Genomic DNA, 24916 nt, shown 5'->3' on the forward strand with positions numbered 1-24916 from the left:
TGTTTAAAATGTACTCAGTTGCGTCTAGAGTCCAGTCAGGGTGTATTTTGAAATTAAATTATCCAGCAAATACACTGCATTGACTTGCTCCCTGACCTTATAACAACCTGCACCGCCTTTCAAGTAACCATCCACAGTATACATGATTAATGCGATAATTTTGTGTGATTAATCATGAGATTAATCACGAGAAATGTGTTTAATCACATAATTTACGTCGTTATTTTTGACAGCCCTATTTTAGTAAATTATTTTAGGGAACAGAACAGTTTTTGCTCAAACTATCACAGATTGAAATCACATGTAGATTTATTGAAATGCATATATTCGCCCATAACAAATACTATATGAAGGACAAAAAAATTATTGTTTAGACTGGAAAAAATATAATTAACAAAGAAAATGTGTTACAAAACTGTTTTAAAGGAGCCATATGTGAGTATCTGGCCAGAAATGGTACTGCAATCACGGTCAAAATTATGTAGTCCCCTGCCCCTCTCCCTGACTGAGGTTACCAGATACGCAGTTGAATCCAGCTCGATCGACTGGGCTGCTCCAAGGAACTTCAAACTTCCACTGCCTCTTACTAGAGGTTGAGGTGCTGGGACCATAATAGCTGAATAGACAAGCATTTTGTCAATAACAAATCTCTAACCAACACATTTTACACAGAAACTAGGCTATTTTCAGGAAGAAGTATGTCATGCCTGCATACAATATCACAACAAATGGCAATCATATGGTTATTGTCAGTACTATCAGAAAACAAAGACTAAAACAAACTACAACCAACACTAGCAATGGTCATCCTGGTGAAAATAAGTAGAGCATACTTAGCAGCCTAATGTACGCTCAAAACTAAAGAGGAGACATTTTACCAAGGTATGCCTATAGGCTAATGTTTCAAATGTTTCAGATTGCCATATAACTTGGTACATGTGGTCCACAATATGCAAACACGAATGAGGAATTATTTTATCATGTGAGTTGCTGTCTCCATATGCCAAGTTGACAGCCGTGCTAATGTTGTAACCCATTTCCGAAGCGTTTCAGCATATTTAGGCACTGACACTACCCATATCCACATAGGTTTTATTTGTCGAAAATATATTTTGCCCTGTCAGTTCAATTACACATCGACATACAGGCTAACAGGCATATATTTCCCCCGTTAGCCTATATGTCGATGTGTCATTGACCGGGCTAGCATGCTAAGCATTCGTTGCACGAATATACTAGGTTTGTTAGACAAGATCATAAACTGTATTGGACAATATAGTTTACATACGAAATATCCATTTCCATTTATTACAAGTAATAAAAAAACATAAATGCCTTACTTACCTATCAAGAAGGAAATCAGCAAGTTTGGCGTCAGATGAAAAATCTTCTCCGCCTTCAATCGTCTTTCAAAGGCATCCTCGATATAAATTCTCGTTTTGTTCCTGGCTTTGTCATAAATAAGTTGAGAATCGTAACGACGCATTTAAGATTTAAGGTCTGACATGTTTAGTAACTTTACCAGTGGCAGTAGCTCGACGAAGGTGGCGATGCGTAACTGGCAACCTGGATGTGACACACTCACACACTTTCTAATTGTTCAAACGTGGAGGGTGGGGCTGATTTCAGGGCTGTAAATCTAATTTTAAAATGAGCATATCCCGGCTGAACTACTGTTATCAGTTATAAAGGTATTAGAAAATAACATGATTTATTAATGCCTTCTGACATATCTAGACCATTTAATGATGACTTGACATAAAAGTCTTACACATAGCTCCTTTAAAACAGACAATATTGTGCTCTTGGTGATGTGACAAAAACAGAGAAAGGCACCTTGACACATAAGTGGGAATTGAGTGTAATTACTTGATGTAGAAATACTATTAATCCGGTAAATATGCCATCTACATTCCGTATACGCAATATACAATTTGAAGCCATGAAACACACCAACAATCTGAATAAATTGTGAGCTTCCTTACACATTAATTTTAACACTATTTTGTACTCGGAAACGTTAAAATGTGTGTGTTAACACCAACTGCTTTGAAACAATGAAAAGTATACGTGTTGTGTCATATTCTTCATGCAGAGTCTGTTAGTGAGAAGGCCTCGCAGGATAAAAACAACAATGTTGAGCTTTCTTTTACGATTTCCGACTACATTCCCAAGTCAGGACAAGTAGCATGTGGCTAAAAGTGTGAATGTCAACAAGAGCAGTGCACACAACTGCACATTTGTTAGAGTCTCTGCAGGATTGGCTGCTTGAGACAAAGCTCACTGCTCCCGGTCATGATGGGCATCTGGTTCTGCATGTGGAAGCAGACCAGGTGACCTACGCTCAGGAAGACCTGGTCACAAGTCCGAACCTGCTCTCACAAACACACACACAAAACCTGATGATGAACATGCACAGACAAAGCTCTTGAAGATTAAATTGTGAAACGAACCTGGCCGTGTGGGTCCACCAGCAAGAGGTGTCTCACTGTGGTTCCGTCCATCCCACTGAGGACGTACTGACCACAGTCTGAGCTGCTCTCTCGGACCAGGAAGTCTCCACTACACGTTAGAAGGGACTCGGCCTGCTTTCTTCCTAGCCTGAGTAAACAATGTTACAATTATACAGTATTACAGAAACAACTAAAAAGCTCAATATGTGTTTTTTGCTTCCTACATACAGACACAACACTTCATTTTTATCAACAGTACCTATAAAAGGCCACCAGGGGACAGCATCACTCTGCAAATATCTTTCTTTTCTCGCTCCTTTCATTACCGTAAATACTTTTTGGTTTTGTTTTCATGGCAGTAGGCAGCAAACTGCTTAGTCAATAATAATAATGGTGATGGGTTCATTGCAAATAATAATACATAATAGAGGGAAATATAGAGAACACACAAACCATTTATTTATCAAATCGATAAAACTAAAATGTAATAATCTGGTACGATAGGCTCCAACACCCCCCAACCCCAAGGGGGACAAGCGGTAGAAAATAGATGGATGGAACTACAAACAGCTAAAATCCTGTATAAGGTAAACTATAACCAGCTACCCAAAAATTTACAACAATTCTTCTCAACAAAAGTGGAGAAATATTACCTGAGGGAAAATTTAATCTAAAGAGGATTTATTATGCAAAACTAACTTTTCTTACCTATTGGTACTGGTTTTTGTGTATTTGGGATCTGCATAAGTTCTGAAAATCTAACCATGGAGTCATTGCAGAGATGTTTATAAAACAATCTTGCTTTCCTCCATATATCCGCTAAACAATCAGTTTGAAATTTTCGCACCGATGGCGTCAGCGAATTAACCATATATGGTATAAATTTACCAAAAGTGCTTTCCGCGAGTCCGCTATTGTAGTCCGCGGTGTAGTCATAAAGCTCCTTCTTTTTCCTCATTCAGTACGTGTACATGCACTAAACTCAGAGAAATTCAAAAGTTTTGTTTCAATGATTTTGGTCCGAAAATTATTTTCGCAAAACTCTTTGCATCCGCCCCTATACAATCTTGGTAGCAGCATCATGTTTGTAGCGCAATCCAGGATCATTTATTGATGCTGTCTGCTATTTAACATCAGCATAGCCATTAGAGACGTTATATTTGTAATCTGTGTCAATATTACAACAGACATCACTTAAAACAAGTTGTAAGAATCCGCAATGCCTAGTGTGACGTCATAGGTCAACCGGAAAAAGGAATTCAGTTATCCGCGCTAAAATGAAATAAGCACCCCCCAGTATACGGGAGGCACGTGGCGTAAAGCTGATTCTGATTCTGATTCTGATGACCAATAGTTGCATTTGAGAGTGTGCGTGGACACTTTGACTTCACACGTAGGTGGGAAAATATAAAAAAACAAACTATTTGAGGAATCTGACTAATATAGTGCATGGAAACATAATGATTCTCTTGTTGTGGGGCAGACTGGCTCGTACATGTACATGCATCCTTTGTTGCTGCCATTTTTAATACAAATTAGCGTGTAGTTATAATTGATATGTTTCACCAGACTCGATATGGAAGCACTAAAAACTACAACATGGCTGATGGGGAAAAGAAGCTGTCGAAGTGGAGGCACGTAAATAAGACCGCTCATAATCCTGAAGAGACGGTCAGAAAGCAGCTTGAAAACGGTCTTTAAAATATATTCTATAAAACATTTTGAGCAAAGAACCACCATTACATGTTAAGTAGACCACAAGGAAGAGTTTTGAATGTAGAAATAAAAATGTAGAAATAAAATCATAATATGACCCCTTTAATATATTTGTATGCACACTATTTATTTATCAACATTGATTATGTATGTATGTAGAGATGTCCGGTAATGGCTTTTTTGCCAATATCTGATATTCCAATATTGTCCAACTCTTAATTACCGATTCCTATATCAACCGATACAGATATATACAGTCGTGGAATTAACACATTATTATGCCTAATTTTGTTGTGATGCCCCGCTGGATGCATTGAACAAAGTAACATGGTTTTCAAAAATAAATCAACTCAAGTTATGGAAAAAAATGCCAACATGGCACTGCCATATTTATTATTGAAGTCACAAAGTGCCTTACTTTTTTTAACATGCCTCAAAACATCAGCTTGGAATTTGGGACATGCTCTCCCTGAGAGAGCATGAGGAGGTTGATGTGGGCGGGGTTGAGGTGTGTAGGGGGGCTAGGGGGTGGCGGGGGTGTATATTGTAGCGTCCCGGAAGAGTTAGTGCTGCAAGGGGTTCTGGGTATTTGTTCTGTTGTTTTTATGTTGTGTTACGGTGCGGATGTTCTCCCGAAATGTGTTTGTCATTCTTGTTTGGTGTTGGTTCACAGTGTGGCGCATATTTGTAACAGTGTTAAAGTTGTTTATACGGCCACCCTCAGTGTGACCTGTGTGGCTGTTGACCAAGTATGAATTGCATTCACTTGTGTGTGTGAAAAGCCGTAGATATTATGTGATTGGGCCGGCACGCAAAGGCAGTGCCTTTAAGGTTTATTGGCGCTCTGTACTTCTCCCTACGTCCGTGTACACGGCGGCGTTTTAAAAAGTCATAAATTTTACTTTTTGAAACCGATACCGATAATTTTGAAACCGATACCGATAATTTCCGATATTACATTTTAAAGCATTTATGTGTGTGAAATCGGACATCTCTATTATGTATGTATGTTTATATTTGTCACATATTAAATACAGGAAGTGAATGAAAGAGTAATAGCTGTGAAATGGAGAAGGAGTAGGAATAAATAAGCTCTGCTTCTTCTTACTCTTTTTTGGACATGTTGAACTTTGTGACACACTGTAAATATGTGTTATATTATTGTCACAACCATGGTCAAAATAATTATGATACGACCAGGGTAACATGCAACATTTACTGGATGACGAGCACTCATGACACATACAGCTACTGTGCTGCCAGTCTGGAGTAATATTAAAAACCCATGTACATCGGGGGGTTGCTTACAGCCACAGCTGTTAATGCCAATAGAAGGCATTGGAGGTTACTTGCTTTTTGTAGGCTGTGAACCTACTGATTATAGGAGACTTTTCGGCATGTCAAAGCGCTTTGAGTACCTTGAAGGTAGAAAAGCGCTATACAAGTATAACCCATTTACCATTTAATTGAATATAGGCGTTAAAGACGATAGTTTTGTTACTTCAAACATTGTCTGTACAGTCCTGAAGGGTTATGATGGTCATCATACTTTGTGAGCTATTACACATGTTGCATTAATGACGACCCACCTGCCATGAAACCAACATTCCTCCTGGATAAGGTTGTGGGTGTTTGTCGCGCTCTTGCTGGCAGCCATCTCAGAGTCTGATGGAGAACAGAACCAGAATGTCAACAAACATATTTGCACTTATTAACAGAAAAAATCAAGTTTGCTCTCTTGAGGAGAAACAAGCACATCTTGTGAGAGTTTAACAATTAACCTAGAAAAGACAATAGACCAAAAACCTGTTGGTAGAACTTGTGTCACGGAGCAGTTCTCATAGAGCGAGACATCTTGAGAGGAAGCCACCTGAAACGACCAAGTGGAGTTATTTAAATTTGTTGTGTGTTCATTGTTGTGTGCGTGTCTGTGCGCGCGCGTGTACGTGTGAGTGTGTGTGCCTTTGAGTATGTGTGCGTGCATGCGTGCATGGTCACAGATTCTTTTGATATCTCATGTAACCATCGGGGGAAAAGGGGTGGGCTAGTTTTTCCTTTCAGTGAATGTTTGCTGTACTTTTGGCCATACTTTTTTGTTGTCTTACTCCATTTTACATGATTCTTCCTCAGAGGGTTTTTTCCATGTTAAATTAAAAAAAAATCAATATCCAATTCTTTAAAGGTGTATGATACACTGGCAGTTATTAGACAATAAAACAAATCCAGATAGGACATAAAAATCTTTCATTTTTCGAAGGACATGAAACATTTTTTTATTTATTCAGTTTCTGATCAACTTCAGGCTTTAAAACATTACCAAACACGTAATGTTTTTTATTATTTGTTTAATTTTAATCCTTTAAAGGCCTTCAAAATGGTCAACATTATAAAAATGAGAAACATTACATGGTTGATATTTTGCTTAGGACTAAAGTTTGAAAAAATGAAGCAAATAAACTAAAACAAACAAAAAACCCAAGGACTTTTATGTCTTGTTTGGCTTAAATCAAATGTCCCCAGATGGTTAAACTAATCGGCTCATCCATTTATTTACAGTGTTTATATATAGCAGAATTTACTTAATTAACTTTCCACAATAAAATAATTACTGTATATACAGGAAAGCGACTATTTATTTACTTTTTCAAGTTTTATTACCAAGTGATTGCCAGCTTCTTGTTCCTTCCCATCTCTTGTGACCCGCAGGTCTTCTATTCCGCCAAGAGGCGGTGTCTTCCCTGGAATCACATTGTAGTAGTGATGATGGCCTCTGACCGCTTCATTATCATCGTCATCATCTTGGTCATTTGGGTCCATTACGCTTTCCTCTGTGAAACATTTGTTGAGAATTCTCCTGGCTGGCCTGCACGCACAGGACAAGTGATCATCATCTCCATTTCTCAGAACTCACATTTGCAGATTCAAGGATTCATGTAACTTTACCAGCACACACAAGACACATGAGATAGCACCAAATACCAAGCATAAAATATGATTTACCACAATTATATAACAAATAAAGCACAATTTATTCATTTTCTTTACAGATGATCCTGTTCTGGGTCAAGAATACACTGGAGACCATTCCAGTAGACTTTAGGTACACCCTGATCCTGGACTAGATATCTAAAATCCAGTCCAGCCCTGCACACCCTGGCCTCGAACCGGAGATCACCACTGGGTAATGAGGTTTACATAACGTACTATCACACAGCCACACTAGCTGGCCTACGTTACAGTATTAACATGCATGTTTTGGACCAATGGGAAGAAACCCACCCAACCATGGGTAGAACATGCAAAGTATAAACAGAATTCTGAGCCGAAATTTGAATCCAGAGGCCGACATGCTAACCAAATGCATCACTTCACAATGATGCCCCCAAAAAAGCATTTTGTTATTATTATCTAATTTAATGACTGCCATTAGACACTGTTGTCTCAATTTTAGTTCCAGAAAATTACCCAAAGCGTTATTTTAAAAAGTTTTTTTTGTTGTTGCTGCTGCTGGGATGAATAAACAAATAGAAGATCCAGGACTGCTTAGATGAAAATATCTTGTCAGTCAATAAAAATTAAAATAAATAAAAATTATTGCTAATTTTAGATATTTATTATTGATTGGATTTGTTTGAATGAAAAAAAAACATTAAATATTTAGTTTTTTCATTATTTTGAAAATAACTAATATCTGTTTTATTACCTGTTGAATACACGCCCTCGAAATTAATGCAAAAACATCCACTGGGGAGATTGCTGGTTCTCAGAAGAATATTATTAAAATTTTTACAAGCATGAAGTGAACTTTTGTTTTTACCTTGGTTTTGTAGCGGTTGCTTTAAGGACATAATTCACCACACCTGTTTACTTGACTTTGTCGTCATTATTCACTGTCATTCTATTGTGCACATGTTGTTCTTGTTTAGCATTCATATACAGTATGCAGTTACGAGTGAGTAATTCGGTGCAGCCCCTTTAAGTGACCGTCAGGAGATTTAACCAAAGGTGGGGGTTTGTTGTGACCTCTTTTTGAGTCTCTTTGATGTAAGCAGTCATTCAGTCTCCTCTTTGATGGAATAAACGGCGCACACGTTTTTGTGTGTCAAAAGATACTTCAAGTTGTCTTGTTTTTGCGTTACAAGCGCAACACTGGTGACCCCGACACTTCACTGAACGAATTCAGTGAATATTATCGACCATGATGGCAAATGCGGTTTCTCTGAAGTTGCCTGAGTTGTGGGAATCTTCCGCGACTGCATGGTTTGACCAGGCCGAGGCACAGTTCGCCCTGCGTGGTATCACCGAGGACGACACAAAGTTTTATTATGTCCTTTCCTCCCTGGGGAGTGCTACGGCTACCAGAGTGGTTAGCGTCCTCACGCATCCACCGGAGAGGAACAAGTATATTACGTTGAAGGCTCACCTCTTAAAGACATTCAAGCTTTCCGACGCGGAGCGAGCTAGGCGCCTTTTTTCATTGCAGGGGCTTGGCAAAGCCCTCTGAACTAATGGACAAAATGCTAGACCTCTTAGTGAGCACAGGCCTGGATTCCTGAGACTCCTGCCTTCTCAGGTGCGGGCTGCTTTAGCCAACACGGCCATTTTGGACTGCTGCGAACTTGCTGCTGAAGAAAACAAGTTATTTTTAGCCTCCCAACCGACCTATGTAGCTGCATTCTTTCCGGTTGGGACAGAAGACCCATGGCACTTCCACTCTCACTGCTGCTGCTGCTGCGTCCCCCCAGTCGGCAACCGGATTCTGGACTTAGTTTTTTTCCATGCCAGGTTCGGGACCAAAGCCAGGCGGTGTCGTCCCTCGTGCAGTTTCAGTGGACCGCCGCCGCTCAGCAGTGGTCATGAGCGTCGGCAGTACTGGCAGGCTGGTCTTTATCCAGTACTCCCTCTCTGGACGATGGTTCCTGTGTGACAAGGGTGCGCGGAGGAGCGTCCTGCCAGCATCAAGGTTGGACATACTGTCTGAGTCCCATGCCCCCCCCCATGGAAGCGGCCAATGGCAGACCTATCCGCACTTACAACATCCGGTATGTGGAGCTGTGTTTTGGTGGACAGCGTTTCAGTTGGAACTTTGTGACTGCTAAAGTGACGGTGCCGCTCATCGGTGCAGATTATCTCTGTGCTTTTGGCCTTCTTGTGGATGTAAAAAACAGGCACTTGGTGGATGCGATTACGTTCTGCACGTATAAGTGCAGTCTCAGCGCAACAGACTCCATCAGGCTTTGCAGCATGCTACCCACAGCGGACGTCTTTCTTCTCCTCCTCGCTGAGTTCCCCACCCTAGCACAGCCCACGTTCTTGTCAGCTACCGCCAAGCATGGTGTGAAACACCACATTGCCACCACGGGCCCCCTTGTGCACGCACGAGCCCGGCGCCTGGACCCAGCAAAGCTCTCCATCGCTGGAGCTGAATTCGAGACCATGGAACGCCTCGGGATCATTCGCCGCTCAGACAGCCCCTCCACATGGTGGAGAAGGCTGGAGGTGGTTGGCGGTCATGCGGTAATTACTGCAGACTCAACGATGCGACTACCCCGGACCATTATTCGGTCTCCCACAAAGAAAATTTTTACGCCAACCTGTCTAGGAAAACTGTTTTTTTCTAGGGTAGATCTCGTCCGAGGCTATCATCAGGTGCCGGTCCACCCCTCTAATATCCCAAAGACAGCGGTCATCACCCCATTTGGACTGTTCAAATTTTTACGGATGCCTTTTGGCCTTAAGAGCGCCGCAAAGACTTTCCAGCGGCTGATGGACTCTGTTTTACGTAACTTGCCGTTTCTGTTTGTCTACTTGGACGACATCCTGGTAGTGAGCACCTCTCAGGCCGAGCATGTGACCCACCTCAGGACCCTTTTTCAGCGCCTTAGCCAACACGGGCTCATTGTAAACCCAGCTAAGTGCCAGTTCGGGTTGTCTGTAATCGACTTACTTAGACATCGCGTCACAAAGTGTGGGGCGGTTCCCCTTCCAGCGGAGGTTGCTGCCATCGCAAACTTCCCCCACCCGCTCACGATTAAGGCTCTTCAGAAGTTCCTTGGCATGGTACATTTTTTACCATTGTTTCATCCCCCGGGCAGTTGACCTCATGCGGCCGCTGTATGATGCTCTTAAAGGGGCTGCTCCCAAGCACATGGTGGACTGGTCTGACGCGCGGCACAGTGCTTTTGTGGGGGTCAAGTCTGCTCTAGCTAACGCTACCCTGCTCGCATACCCATTACCTGATGCTCCTTTTGCAATCACCACAGACGCGTTAGACTATGCTGTAGGGGCAGTGCATTAGCAGTGGGTGGGTGGCACTTGGCAACCTTTGGCTTTCTTTAGCAGGCAGTTGTGCCCCTGCAATCGGAAATATAGCTAATTTCCCTGTGAACTCCTCGGCCTCTATCTGGCCATACGTCATTTCCGTTGGCTGCTTGAAGGACGGCCTTTCACAGCTTTTGTGGACCACAAACCCCTCACTTTCGCAATGGCAAAGACAGTCGAACCGTGGTTGGTTCGGCTTAGAAGCACCTCTCCTACGTCTCCAAGTTTATGACGGACATCCAGCACGTTGCTGGTAAGAGCAATGTCGTTGCTGACTGCCTCTCCCGAGCCGTCACGGGCGCTGTCCATGTGGGGCTTGATTTTGCACGGATGGCAGTTGACCAAGCCAATGACCCAGACATCCGAGCTCTGAAGGCTGCAGCCACAGGGCTACGGTTGTCTGAAGTTCCATTTGAGGACACAGGGGTTACGCTCCTTTGTAACGTCGCTACAAGTCGACCATGGCCCCTTGTGCCCGCATTTGGAGGCGGCGGGTGTTCGACTCCATCCACGGCCTTTCCCACCCTGGGAGGTAACCTTCCCAGCGGCTGGTAGCTGCAAAATTCGTCTGGCGTGGACTGAAAAAGGACGTTACGGACTGGGCTGCTACATGCGTGGCATGTCAGAGCTCAAAGGTGCACTGCCACACACAGGCTCCATCACTGGCACCGTTTGCGGTTCCGGAGCGCCGTTTTGACCATGTCAACGTGGACCTGGTCGGGCCACTACCATCTTGACGCAGCTGCACATACCTCCTCACGATGGTCGACAGGACCACCTGCTGGCCAGAGGCAGTACCTCTGACGTCAGCCACCTTCGCAGAGGTGGCGCGCGCGTTCATTGGGACGTGGGTTGCCCGTTTTGGTACCCCGTCAGACATATCATCCGACCGGGGCTCCCAGTTCACTTCTGAGCTCTGGGCTGCTGTGGCAGAGAGCTTGGGAGTGAAACTCCACCACACGACGGTGTATCACCCACAGGCCAATGGTATGTGTGAGCGGTTTCACCGATCCATGAAGGCAGCGCTGAGGGCGTCCCTAAAAGACAGCGCTTGGGTAGACAAACTCCCTGGGTGATGCTGGGGCTTCGGACTGCCCCCAAGGAAGACCTGCAGTCTTCTTCGGCGAGTGCCAGGTGATTTTATTCCTAGCACTACGACACATTGATCCGCCGGTGAGCAGCGAGCTGCTGTCCTCGATGCCGCCAAGGGTTTATACCCCATCCCCACTTCCCAACATGTATGTATATATATATATATATATATATACATACATATATATATATATGTATACATACATATATATATACTATATATATATATATGTGTATACATATATATACATATATGTATGTATACATACATATATGTATGTATACATATATACATATGTATGTATACATGTATATAGATATATATGTACATATATATGTATGTATACATATATATATATATATACAGTATATATATGTAAATATATATATACATACATACACATAGATATATATACATATACATATATAATGTATATAGATATACAGTATATACAATATTTACACATATATATATATATATATAGATAGACATATATACATATACACATATACAGGAGCTCGGGGAAACCATGAAAAATGACTTACGGATGGCTTCGAAAACGATTCTGGACCACCATCCACCGCCTCAGTTGGAGAAAGCAGTGCACTGTCAACACCGTGCTGACGTCGACTGGGGATGTTGTAGATTGGTGCAAGGAATACTTTGAAGACCTCCTCAATCCCACCTACACGTTTTCCAATGAGGAAGCAGTGCCTGGGGAATCCACGGTGGGCTCTCCTATTTCTGGGGCTGAGGTGGCCGAGGTAGTTAAGAAGCTCCTCGGTGGCAGGGCCCCGGGGGTGGATGAGATCCGCCCAGAGTTCCTTAACTCTCTGGATGCTGTTGATTGGCAGCCGGTCCACAATTGGTGCCAATCAGCAGGCTTCCATTAATGCCAGCCTTGCGCACTCCTCAGTGCTCGAGGATTGATTCATGTTTGTGGACCTTACAAGCACGACTGCTTCATATTCTGTTTATGAATTAAAATCATCTTACCTGCTCGTCGTCCTCCTGGTTCCTGCATCTTGGGGTCACAAATACTGCAGCCAAGCGAGTTCCTGACATAATCCTCGAGCCAGACTGTGACCTCGCGAGAACCCCTGATGGCGACGTTCAGCCAACGTTCTGGACCGCACAATTCTTGGAGGACTTGAAAGCCAGCCCACAGCAGGCTCGGACCTTCTTCCTCCGCCTCTGCCTCCTGCACTCCTCCCGGCTCGGCCATTGGTTCCGGCTCTCCACGCAGTTTAGCCACCGCCGCCATCTTTTCCGTCTCCTGCTGTGCAACCTGCTGTACCGGCTCCACAGCGATCCCCTGTGCCGGTATCGCGTCGACCACCAGTTTTCACACCGCGTCAAACGCCAGTCCCAGCCCCGCTGGAGCCCACCGTGATGTTCTTCCTGGCCTCCTGTTGGGATTCGGTGCGGGACGTGTCGTTGTCCCTCTTTTCCTAGCCCCCTTCCGCCCGTCCCTGGTTTTTGCGCCAGGGGACAATAACAGCCAGGAACTCCTTCTCCCAATATATGGACGGCGTCTGGCATCCGCCTCATGAAGGGGGGGTTACTACCGGCAGCGATGCTGGGAAGCACACACTGCTGTCATCCCCGTTGTCGCCGTCTCCTCTCACGACCACATCATTCTCTCTGGCGGGAATTCGCACGGCGTCGCCATCTTCTTTGTCGACAGCGGATCCACCCACAACGCTGTCGTCATCGTCATCAGCAGCTCGTCCAATGACGCTGTCAGCATTGTCGATGGCTCCGCCCACGACGCTGTCATCTTTGTCATCGTCGCCGCCGGCCACGCGACTTTCTCCTCCTCGGCCAAGAAAGTGGCCGTTTTATGGAATCCCTCCATGTTGTTGGCAGTGATTCGCAGGACCCGGGTGTGGACCTTCGCAGCTGCTTGTGCGCCGGTGCCACACACGACCTTCTCCAAAATAGTGGCCGTCTTATGGACTCTCTCCGCGCTACCGACAGTGATGTGCAGGATCCGAGCATGGACCTTTACGGCTGCTGGTGCGGCGGAACCACTCGCTTCTGCCTCCTCGTCGGCCATTGATGTGGCCGTTCCGTGGTTGTCCGCCTCGCCAAATTCAGCGGCGTTCAACGCGTCACCGCCATCTGACTCTCCCTCGCTGGCTGCGGGGACACTTGGCCTGGCGACCCACCGCCAAGTCCTCCCTCCGCCCTCCCTTGACTTTTGAACTTTTTCAGTTTTTGTTTCCAGGGGACTTCCTTTTCTGTTTATGAATTAAAATCATCTTACCTGCTCTTCGTCCTCCGGGTTCCTGCATCTTGGGGTCACAAATACTGCAGCCATGCGAGTTCCTGACAGGATGATGAGTAAAAAAAAATACAATACAGACTGGGCTCTCAAGGGGGCCCAGTCTGTATTGTGTGTGGCGTATGTATGTATGTGTGTGTGGCGTATATGTTTTGTGGATGCATGTGTGTGTGTAAGCCTGCAGCGTGTCTCTGTGCCTTGACCTTGGTGTTCTTGCAGCCACCAGTCAGTCCAAAGTCATCAGCAACAGGTGTGTGTCCATGAGAGACAAGAAGGGAGTTTGTTGTGTCTTCGCTGCAAAGTCCTTCGGGAGAGTCTTGAAGGCAGGGAGACAATCCAAGTTAAAATGTTTTGTTTGCTAGTGAAAATAAAATTTGCTTTTCACTCTTAATTGTCTATTACTGGTCCTCAAATTCATCTTGCAGGGCAGACGGTCTGATGTTATCCAAATCACAAGACTGTCCACAGTTCTGCCCGCATCCTCCAATCATTTGTGACAGCTTTGGGGTACTTTGAAAGCTGCCAGCATCTTCCAATTTGTTCGACAAACCAAAGCAACGCTAACTCCAATCAGCAAATGTCCTGTTGTCCTAATTACGAATAGGTGGATATCTTCACGTCCTCAACTGAAAGGGTCGCCAGGCACGCAGCACTCCTCCTTCTCCCAAGAGTCCATCGTGTGTCCAGTAACAACCACTCCGTCAAGACAGGCAGGTTCCCCCAAACCTAAGATCTTGTCAATTTCGTTGAAAGGCAAGTTATTTAATTCCATTGTTTAGATTTGGAAAGCAGTGAAAAAAGAGGCAACAAGAAAGTTAAGACAAGACAAGACAAAAGAAGCAAGCAGGCAGAAATAAGGGAGAGGAAGGGGAGCGTATATATATATATATATATATATATATATATATATATATACATACATATATACTGTATATATATATATATATATATATATATATACACATACATATATACTGTATATATATATATATATATATATATATATATATACATATATCCAGTATATACAAATCAGTATACACATATATTTATATACTGTATGCATATGCTTATACATATACTGTATGTATATACTTATACATATATCTGTATGTGTACATACACACACACACGTACTTAAAACACACACACACACACATATATACATATATGATAAGCATAGGTAAGAACGCCATCTATTCAAATTATGAAATAAGTATATATTTATTTTCTTAATATATGACATTCACTGTAGTTATTGTTTATTTAAATAAGGCAATGTTAAAGGACAATATACAGGTTGGTATAATTTAGTGAAATCTTTGAAATAAAGTACCGTACGTTTTTTTTTTTTCATATCAATTTTCCATTTTTCAATAAACTGCTGCATTCAAACTTATGCATTAACATTGGCAGTAATTGTCTCCCACCTAGTCCAATATCATTTTCCTGTATGACTTTCTAAGAATAGAAAAAAAAAAAGTTTGCGTATATTAATTTTAAACACACGTTAACACTTTCACTTCCAGCTGGGTAAAGAAATAGGCCCTTTTCTGCCCCCAGTTGCCGTAGTGAATCGTAGAATCAGCACTCCATTGATTATGTCTTTTTATTGTGGTCTTAACTCAGAATCAGCATACTCATCATCAGGGTTTATTGAACTAATTGAGATCCGCTGTTCTGGAACCTGGCTCTCAAGAGTTTGTAATATCCTATATTCTATAATATAATATATACTAAATTAATTTTGTTGAATAATGTTATCATGTGTTCTGTTGTTGATTTAGTATCAGATGATTATATCTAAGTGATGGGGCAGGACATTATAAGCTTTTGCTTCTTCCTGGAATATCCCCTAAACTGACAGTTTTGTGCCTGACCCGATACACTGAACAAGATCTGGTATGCTGACCTGGGATCAGCGGAGACGAGAGACGGCGTGTGACCGAGAAGCTGTCGGAACTGAGACTCAAAGGCCCGACCGATGCTGCTGATGACCTCTGCTGCTCTACCTTGAGGACACTCCAGGATGTGACACGCTGACAGGAAGAGGACAGGAAGTGATTCTTTATTCAGCAACTCGATAGATCTTATTTTGACATGAGCCCTGTAGTAAGTAATACCTCTCTGATTGTCAAAATCTTTGGCAACATATGCAATGTAGTCTTCCATGTCCTGTAAACATAGTACAGTAGTTTTTATTCATTAAGGTGTTAGCACACAAACATCAATGTAATTTTCGAGAATGTATTGCCTTTAGATACATGATTGTTTATGTAAATATATTTTCAAACGAAGGACCACTTAAGTGTGCTCGGAGCATGACGGGTGCTAAATTAGCCACGCTTGCTAAAACAGTGTTAATAAGGTTTTGTTGGATATAACTGTCAGCACAGATATTGTTATAGTATTTAGTATTTTTGTTTTTAGTATTCAGTGTTTTCTGCACACAGCATGTGTACTGTCACTGTATTAACAATGTATTTATGCTTGAAAACACAATTGAAATGCTTAAAAACAAGCTTTTTTAAGCATATCATTTATTACCACATACTAAAATCTTGTATACAGTTTACTTCGGTTTTGCGCTTGAAATGACATTTCAGAATAAAAGTTTAGCTGGTGTTTTGTAATGCTAGTTGGAGTAAACTGACTGTTGGTTAGTTGGTTGGTTGGTTGGTTGAAGTTTATTTCGAGGTACAAAAGGCGTATAGGATTAAATAAGCTCTGCTTCTTACTACTCCTTTTCGGGCATGTAAAGAAAAATTAAAACATGTGATGTGTTTGATTATACAAGAACATGTGTTTTGGGGGAATACATTTGATTCTGGGGTGTTTATTATTATTATGTTGTTTTGACATTTTCGATGTTAAAACTGAATCCAAGGGTGACAAAAATCTGGCCGTTGCTCAATTTTTAAAATTGTAGCTGGGCCCAGCAAAGATGGGCTAAAAGATCAAAAATGTTGAAATGTAATACTAATATACAGGTAAAAGCCAGTAAATTAGAATATTTTGAAAAACTTGATTTATTTCAGTAATTGCATTCAAAAGGTGTAACTTGTACATTATATTTATTCATTGCACACAGACTCATGCATTCAAATGTTTATTTCATTTAATTTTGATGATTTGAAGTGGCAACAAATGAAAATCCAAAATTCCGTGTGTCACAAAATTAGAATATTACTTAAGGCTAATACAAAAAAGGGATTTTTAGAAATGTTGGCCAACTGAAAAGTATGAAAATGAAAAATATGAGCATGTACAATACTCAATACTTGGTTGGAGCTCCTTTTGCCTCAATTACTGCGTTAATGCAGCGTGGCATGGAGTCGAAGAGTTTCTGGCACTGCTCAGGTGTTATGAGAGCCCAGGTTGCTCTGATAGTGGCCTTCAACTCTTCTGCGTTTTTGGGTCTGGCATTCTGCATCTTCCTTTTCACAATACCCCACAGATTTTCTATGGGGCTAAGGTCAGGGGAGTTGGCGGGCCAATTTAGAACAGAAATACCATGGTCCGTAAACCAGGCACGGGTAGATTTTGCGCTGTGTGCAGGCGCCAAGTCCTGTTGGAACTTGAAATCTCCATCTCCATAGAGCAGGTCAGCAGCAGGAAGCATGAAGTGCTCTAAAACTTGCTGGTAGACGGCTGCGTTGACCCTGGATCTCAGGAAACAGAGTGGACCGACACCAGCAGATGACATGGCACCCCAAACCATCACCCAACCATGCAAATTTTGCATTTCCTTTGGAAATCGAGGTCCCAGAGTCTGGAGGAAGACAGGAGAGGCACAGGATCCACGTTGCCTGAAGTCTAGTGTAAAGTTTCCACCATCAGTGATGGTTTGGGGTGCCAAACCATCCGTTGGCCCGCCAACTCCCCTGACCTTAGCCCCATAGAAAATCTGTGGGGTATTGTGAAAAGGAAGATGCAGAATGCCAGACCCAAAAACGCAGAAGAGTTGAAGGCCACTATCAGAGCAACCTGGGCTCTCATAACACCTGAGCAGTGCCAGAAACTCATCGACTCCATGCCACGCCGCATTAACGCAGTAATTGAGGCAAAAGGAGCTCCAACCAAGTATTGAGTATTGTACATGCTCATATTTTTCATTTTCATACTTTTCAGTTGGCCAACATTTCTAAAAATCCCTTTTTTGTATTAGCCTTAAGTAATATTCTAATTTTGTGACACACGGAATTTTGGATTTTCATTTGTTGCCACTTCAAATCATCAAAATTAAATGAAATAAACATTTGAATGCATGAGTCTGTGTGCAATGAATAAATATAATGTACAAGTTACACCTTTTGAATGCAATTACTGAAATAAATCAAGTTTTTCAAAATATTCTAATTTACTGGCTTTTACCTGTATATTATACAGTATATAGTGTGTGTGTATATATACAGTATACAGTGTGTATATATACAGTATACAGTATATAGTGTGTATATATACAGTATACAGTATATAATAAACTAAACATTTTAATCAGACTAATCACAGGGTTGCTGTGGATGTCGGTTATAAACGATTAAATCATTAGTCATTAATATTTAATCTCAGGTAATGGTGTTTTATTTTAAGGCACCAAAAAAAAAAAAAAAAATCAATATAAATAATATTAGACCTTACTTGTTCTGCACCGTCGTATACGGTCCAGTAAGATGACTCTAAGATTACTTAGATAATCAAATAAATCAGCAGACTACATTCTTGTTTGGATTCATCTTTGGCCGCTGCAGCCAGAATCATGAAATTGATATAATGTTTTAATCATTTCAAGTATACAGTATGTTCATCATTCAGGATCTGAACTGCATAGCATGCAGCCAGTGTCGACGAAAACTGCTTAGATTTGTGCATCTAACAATCAGTCTACAGTGAAGAAAACTTAGGCTGAACTTCCCAATTCCTGTCATTTGCAAATCAAGTTGCTTTGCAACGATTGCAGATAAGAGTAATTAGTTTAGGATGTTGATTTAACAGTCCTGTACATTGAATTACAAGAGCGCGTAAGACCCATGTAAGAATACAAACATACAGGGTCTCCTCCTGATACAAATGAAATCGCCTGGATGGAATGTTGGGCTATTCTCTGAAAAACACAAATACAAAAAAGTTGTATTACATGAATTGTCATTTATGTGCGTCGACAGGTGTGTGTTGTGTTAAAGTGCTCACCTGTGAGGAGGCGGCAATAAGCTTGAGGGTGTCTGCGGAGACGGTGAGGATGACTTTCCTGCCCGAAAACTGCAGGTTGCTTCGACCCAGTACAAAAGACAGCTGCTTGTGTTTAGGCTTATAATGACGCAAAGACACACACACAAAATAGTCTTTTTGTGTTTCTTTCCGAATGTGTGTGTGTGTGTTTGTGTGGGTGTGTGTGCCTGCCTTACACTCTTAATTTCCACTGTGGTCTTCACAGACAGCCTCTTACACAGTCTGTTGATGGCTTCTCTGCACACACGCACGCAAACAGTCGCACGCACACACACATGCAAACACACACACACTCCAAAAGTATAGTAAAATACACACAAGCACAGAAATGCATGAAAAAACTCAAACAAAATCACTGTCAAAACAAAAACATGTATTTTATCTCTTCAATTAGGTTAGGAGTTTTCTATGTTTCTATGTTCTATATTTTGGTTTTCACAAGAAAATAAGTAAAATATAGAGATACTGAACACATTTTTAATTGGACATCATTTACAGTATGAATATTGTTAACATTTTAAAATCCATAAAAAACACTACAAAAGGCCTTACTAAAGTGTAAATCACTAAATGAATTATTGTTATTTTGGCATTAATGTGAAGTGAGTTATATTTATATAGCGCTTTTCTCTTGTGACTCAAAGCGCTTTACATAGTGAAACATTACATTACAAACACTACATTTAAACCAGTGGCACTGGTATCTTGCCCAAGGACACAGCAGTGACTAGGATGGCGGAAGCGGGGATCGAACCTGTAACCCTCAAGTTGCTGGCACAGCCACTCTAGCAACCAAGCCATGCCGCCCTACGCATTGATCATAGAAGTTTAAAGGGGAACTGCACTTTTTGGGGGATTTTTGACTATCGCTCACAATCATTATCAAAATCAAAACAAATGAAAGACATGACGATGGATGTAATTTTTTTTAATGCATTCTAACTCGTGAAATAAACGTAAATAAAAGTCAAGGAAGGTCCTCTATTCCGCCCATAAAACCCAATAACCATCCAAAAACCACCAAAAACACTTGATTTACATTTTGTGACTTGAATATTAACCAAGTATTCGTGATATTGTTACTATAAGCGCTACCACAGACGCACTATTTATAGCAGCGCCGTGATCACAAGCTTGTGTACCTATATTGACATCATCGAGTGGTAAGCTGGTTCCTCACTTCCCTGCTAGTGGAAGTTTATTGTTGATCATAAATAATGCCTATCACCTGGTTAGTGGAAGGATGAGGACATATTCTGACAAGTTGGTACACTTTGACAGCCAATTTGGACCCGGAAATGGCGAGAAAGACACGAAAAGACACTTGGTTCCAATATCCCTTATCTTCGGGAGGATTATGAGCCATTCGTCATTGCAACGGAAATATAACAAGATTTTAGCAGTTGGTATACTAATGACAGCACAACTTGTACAGTAAGTGATGTTTTATTATGTTTTTTGGCTCTCATAAAGTCTGCAGTGAGTAGTAATCAGTTATGTTGTTGTAAAAAAAAAAAAACGAACGTTGTGATGCGTTTTTGAAAATGAATGCGCCGCGTATGCTTAAAATGATCAAAATACGTAAATATTAAATGTTATTATAATTCTGCCTGCTATTACATTACTCACAGCATGTACATAACTTTATTGGAGGTGTTTGGATGTCTTTTTAAGGGCTTTTATAGGTAGAATAGAGCGACTCCCATGGGCTCCTTTGGAAGCTGACTTTTGATCGCATTTATGTTCTATTTAGAATGCATTAAAAAAGGAAAACATGTGTTCTTGTCTTAATTAAGTGTTATGAATGATAGGCAAAAGTCCAAAAAAGTGTGGTTCCTCTTTAACATGCTATGCCATTTCCCTTGTACACTTTTTGACAAACTAACCTGGACTTTAAAAAAAACGACTAAATGGGATATTTCCATGGAATTTTGGTGATTAGGATATATTGTCACATTTCACAAAATTTCCAAATAAAATGTTTTAAGGGCCCATCCATCCATCCATTTTCTACCACTCGTCCCTTTTGGGGTCGCGGGGGGTGCTGGAGCCTATCTCAGCTGCATTCGGGCGAAAGGCGGGGTACACCCTGGACAAGTCGCCACCTCATCGCACTTAAATCAAATTTCAATTAAATGCGCTCAGCTATGTTATGGTTACGCAGCTGTGGTGTTAGAACAAATTCTACTTATCCATCATCCAAATTGTTACGTTCGAAAGTAGGGTATATTTAATTTAACATAAAAAGTAGAATTTAACATGCTTTTTCAAACTGTAAATTCTGACCTGCTCGGGTTTTATGCTGGCTGTTAAATCACATATTGTTCAATACAGAACCATTCCATTCCAGTGCAGAACATTCACAATCTCTTTGAAATGTACACTATTCTACTTTTATTTATTGAAGTTACACAATTTGCTTGTGAGCCGTGTGTAGTCCAAACAATAATATGTGCATTACGTATGTCACCCTAACTGTTTTATTGCATGTGTTGGTTTTGTCGTACACATCTCATTAGATTAGTTGTTACAACATTCCAAAGGAGCTTGTGCTTCCAAGGTCCACCGTTTCTTGCTGTAAAATCAAACTGATGCTTACTCAGTCATAAGACCTGCAAAAGTAATTCAATAATATAATCATATTATGACATAGCAAAGAGCGGCGGCGTTTTGCTGTAAAATTATTGCACTCACAATCAATATCTGAAGTCTATTTGTATTTTGTTATTTAAATCATTTAACATGAAAGTGTCAGTTTCAAAATCATACTTTGGCTTGAAATAAAGACAAATGAGTCTTAGGGATTGCCATGATAATATTATATATCCCCTGCTTTTGTGGTCAGTAATACTGCTTTGTTTTTTAAGTAAAAATACTATTAAACAAATTATGAAAGCAACAAGCTGATACCTATGCTTGTGATTATAGCATCTGTGTCTCTGACGCAACCCAGAAATTTCCCAGGAAATTATTTTATTCTCTTTGAAGACAAGTTGTACATAATAGATTTAAAACTCTCTCTCTCTCTCTCTCGACTTCCTCTATCGTAATAAGTGTATGTAAGATTATTAGTAGGAAATTCACCTAATTGAATCTTCTGCCCATTCCTTGTGCATAATTTCTGCAAACAGAGGTTGCTATGTACATGTTACCCTTAGCATCCTGCAGTACATTTGTTTTATTAAATTTCCCCTCTGAGATCCTTTTTTTTATGTCTCTTCGTTGCACTGTTCTGCATGCCTGCAGTGAAATGTTGCATGCATGTACAGAAGTGCAATAGCGTAGTAGTGGGAAAAGAGAAAATCTTACCGCGTTACTTGCTTCCTCGTGTCAAAGTCGAGGGTTCTCATGGACTGGGTTACCTCCACACTGCCCATGTACTGAGAAAACACACAACACAGCACCTTTTAACTTACTGATTCAAGTGTGAAATCTTACTTAACAACACAATTGGAAGGGACGTTAATGTACTTCCTCAATTTGTGGAGATACATACAATTATGAAAGACAGGCTGAGAAAAACGGGGATGCTTTCTCCCAAAACAAATGCAAGGCCTGGCAGAAATGATGGCATCACCAGACTTGGAGGATGTCTACTCAGTTAATTTTGTAGAAAAATGCTGATAAAAGGCATGACACAAAACTATAGTCCTTTCAAATGTCAACTTACTGGCTTTAAGAAACACTAACTGAAATCAAGAAAATATTTGGTCATTGTCAGTTAACAATTTATTTTTTAGATCAAGCAGAGTTAAAAAAAGAAAAGAAAAGAAAATCACTCAATTCTGAGGAAAAGAGTATGGAATCATGATAAACAACCAAAAAAAGACACACCACTAGTATTCTGGCTTTTATAACAGCTTGCAATCTCTGAGGCATGGAGTTAACAAGTGACAAACACTAATCTTCATCATTCCTGCTCCAACTTTCTCTGATTGCTGTTGTCAGATCAGCTTTGCAGGTTGGAGTCTTGTCATGGACCATTTTCTTCAATTTCCACAACAGTTTTTCAATAGAATTACGATCCGGACTATTTGCAGGGTGTGACATTGACCTTATGTATCTTTCTTCAAGGAAAGTTTTTACAGGTAAAATGATCATCTTGAAAAAGTATGTCATCATCCCCAAACGAAAAGTATCCATAATGTCAATGTAAACTTGTGCATTCATTGCAGATGTAAGGACAGCCATTATCACCAGCCATGCCATTACCTAACATGCAGCCTCAAAACATCATTGACTGAGTAAATTTGCATGTTTTCTTCAGGCAGTTGTCTTCATAAATCTCATTGGATCGGCACCAAACAAAAGTTCCACGATCATCACCTTGCCCGATGTAGATTTGCGATTCATCACTGAATATGACTTTCATCCAGTCATCCATATGTATATATACATATATGTATATATACACATGTATACACATACACATATATAAATAAATATATATACTGTATATATACAGTATATTAGGGATGTCCCGATCCAGGTTTTTGCACTTCCGATCCGATACCGATATTGTTTTTGCATTTCCGATCTGATACCGATACTGACCGATACCGATACTGGCCTATCCGAGCATGTATTAAAGTTTAAAGTTATTTAGCCTACTTAGTTGTCAGAATCATGTTGAAAAGGGTTTTAGTACTCTTGATAACAACTAGCCAGCTGAATTAGGAGAGTTTGAATAATACACAATGGTTTGTAACAAGAAACTGACCTGTTTATTCAAGGATAAACACAAAATAGACAAAATTATACATGACAAACAGAAATGGCATCATTGAACTAGGGCTGGGCGATATGGCCTTTTTTTAATATTGCGATATTTTAAGGCCATATTGCGATACACAATATATATCTCGATATTTTGCCTTAGCCTTGAATGAACACTTGATGCATATAATCACAGCAGTATGATGATTCTGTGTTTTGATTGATTGATTGAGACTTTTATTAGTAGGTTGCACAGTGAAGTACATATTACGTACAATTGACCACTAAATGGTAACACCCCAATAAGTTTTTCAACTTGTTTAAGTCGGGGTCCACTTAAATTGATTCATGATACAGATATATACTATCAGATATATACTATCATCATAATACAGTCATCACACAAGATAATCACATTGAATTATTTACATTATTTATAATCCAGGGTGTGGAGGGGGGCGCCGGATGTAAGTGTCAAAAAGACAGCCAAAAGAGTTTGATATGAGAATAAATCTAAAGTTAAAATATAGGGTAGAAATGCACCCATTTGCAGGAAATGTAGTCTTGATTTTCAAAATTTTCTTTCAAGGCTTGCATGTCTACATTAAAACATTCTTCTTCATACTGCATTAATATATGCTACTTTTAAACTTTCATGCAGAGAAGGAAATCACAACTAAAAAAATCACTAATTTTTTCATACGGTGTTGATGTGGAAATTTTTGCCTCAGCATTTTGATGGTGTGGACGTGTGGCACCGAATGGAGATAAGCGTCTCGACAGACGTTACAATATTTGAACAATGATGACGAAAACTGTTTTCTCTGTCGTGTCCGTGTGTCAAAAATTGTTATGCGCTTATTTTTTTATTTGATTTTGCGCGTGGCATATAATTGCTATGCGCAGAGGACGCTTGAGCAGGCGCGCACCTTAGAGGGAGCGTTGCTCGCACGGCTGCGCTAGCATCACAGCTAACGTTAGCCATGCTGCTACCTCTCTGCTGGGAGAGGACGTATACGTATGTGACGTATGACGTGACAGTATGTGACGTATGACGTGACAGTATGTGACGTGTGTAAGAAAGTGCGCTTGCTGTCTGTG

General features: G+C 40.9%; 1 protein-coding gene across 5 annotated transcripts in view; it reads right to left on the reverse strand.

Annotated features, from left to right (window-relative positions):
- Positions 1-209: 209 nt before the first annotated feature.
- The window catches only part of LOC133608583 (SHC-transforming protein 1-like), a 38614-nt gene continuing 13907 nt past the window's right edge, over positions 210-24916 (reverse strand). For 4 of the 5 annotated variants that reach the window (XM_061963911.1, XM_061963907.1, XM_061963910.1 and 1 more), the window contains 11 exons: positions 22409-22479; positions 19276-19336; positions 19061-19177; positions 18921-18974; positions 15994-16045; positions 15783-15909; positions 6828-7032; positions 5976-6039; positions 5759-5834; positions 2454-2601; positions 210-2372 (listed from right to left, as the gene is read on the reverse strand). In XM_061963911.1, the coding sequence (XP_061819895.1) occupies positions 2244-2372; positions 2454-2601; positions 5759-5834; positions 5976-6039; positions 6828-7032; positions 15783-15909; positions 15994-16045; positions 18921-18974; positions 19061-19177; positions 19276-19336; positions 22409-22479 (1104 nt within the window). In that variant the 3' untranslated portion in view covers positions 210-2243. The remainder of the gene's footprint in view (positions 2373-2453; positions 2602-5758; positions 5835-5975; positions 6040-6827; positions 7033-15782; positions 15910-15993; positions 16046-18920; positions 18975-19060; positions 19178-19275; positions 19337-22408; positions 22480-24916) is intronic. The other variant, XM_061963912.1, reaches the window with a different exon arrangement.

The sequence above is a fragment of the Nerophis lumbriciformis genome, linkage group LG06 (genome assembly GCF_033978685.3).
Source record: "Nerophis lumbriciformis linkage group LG06, RoL_Nlum_v2.1, whole genome shotgun sequence".
NCBI lineage: Eukaryota > Metazoa > Chordata > Actinopteri > Syngnathiformes > Syngnathidae > Nerophis > Nerophis lumbriciformis.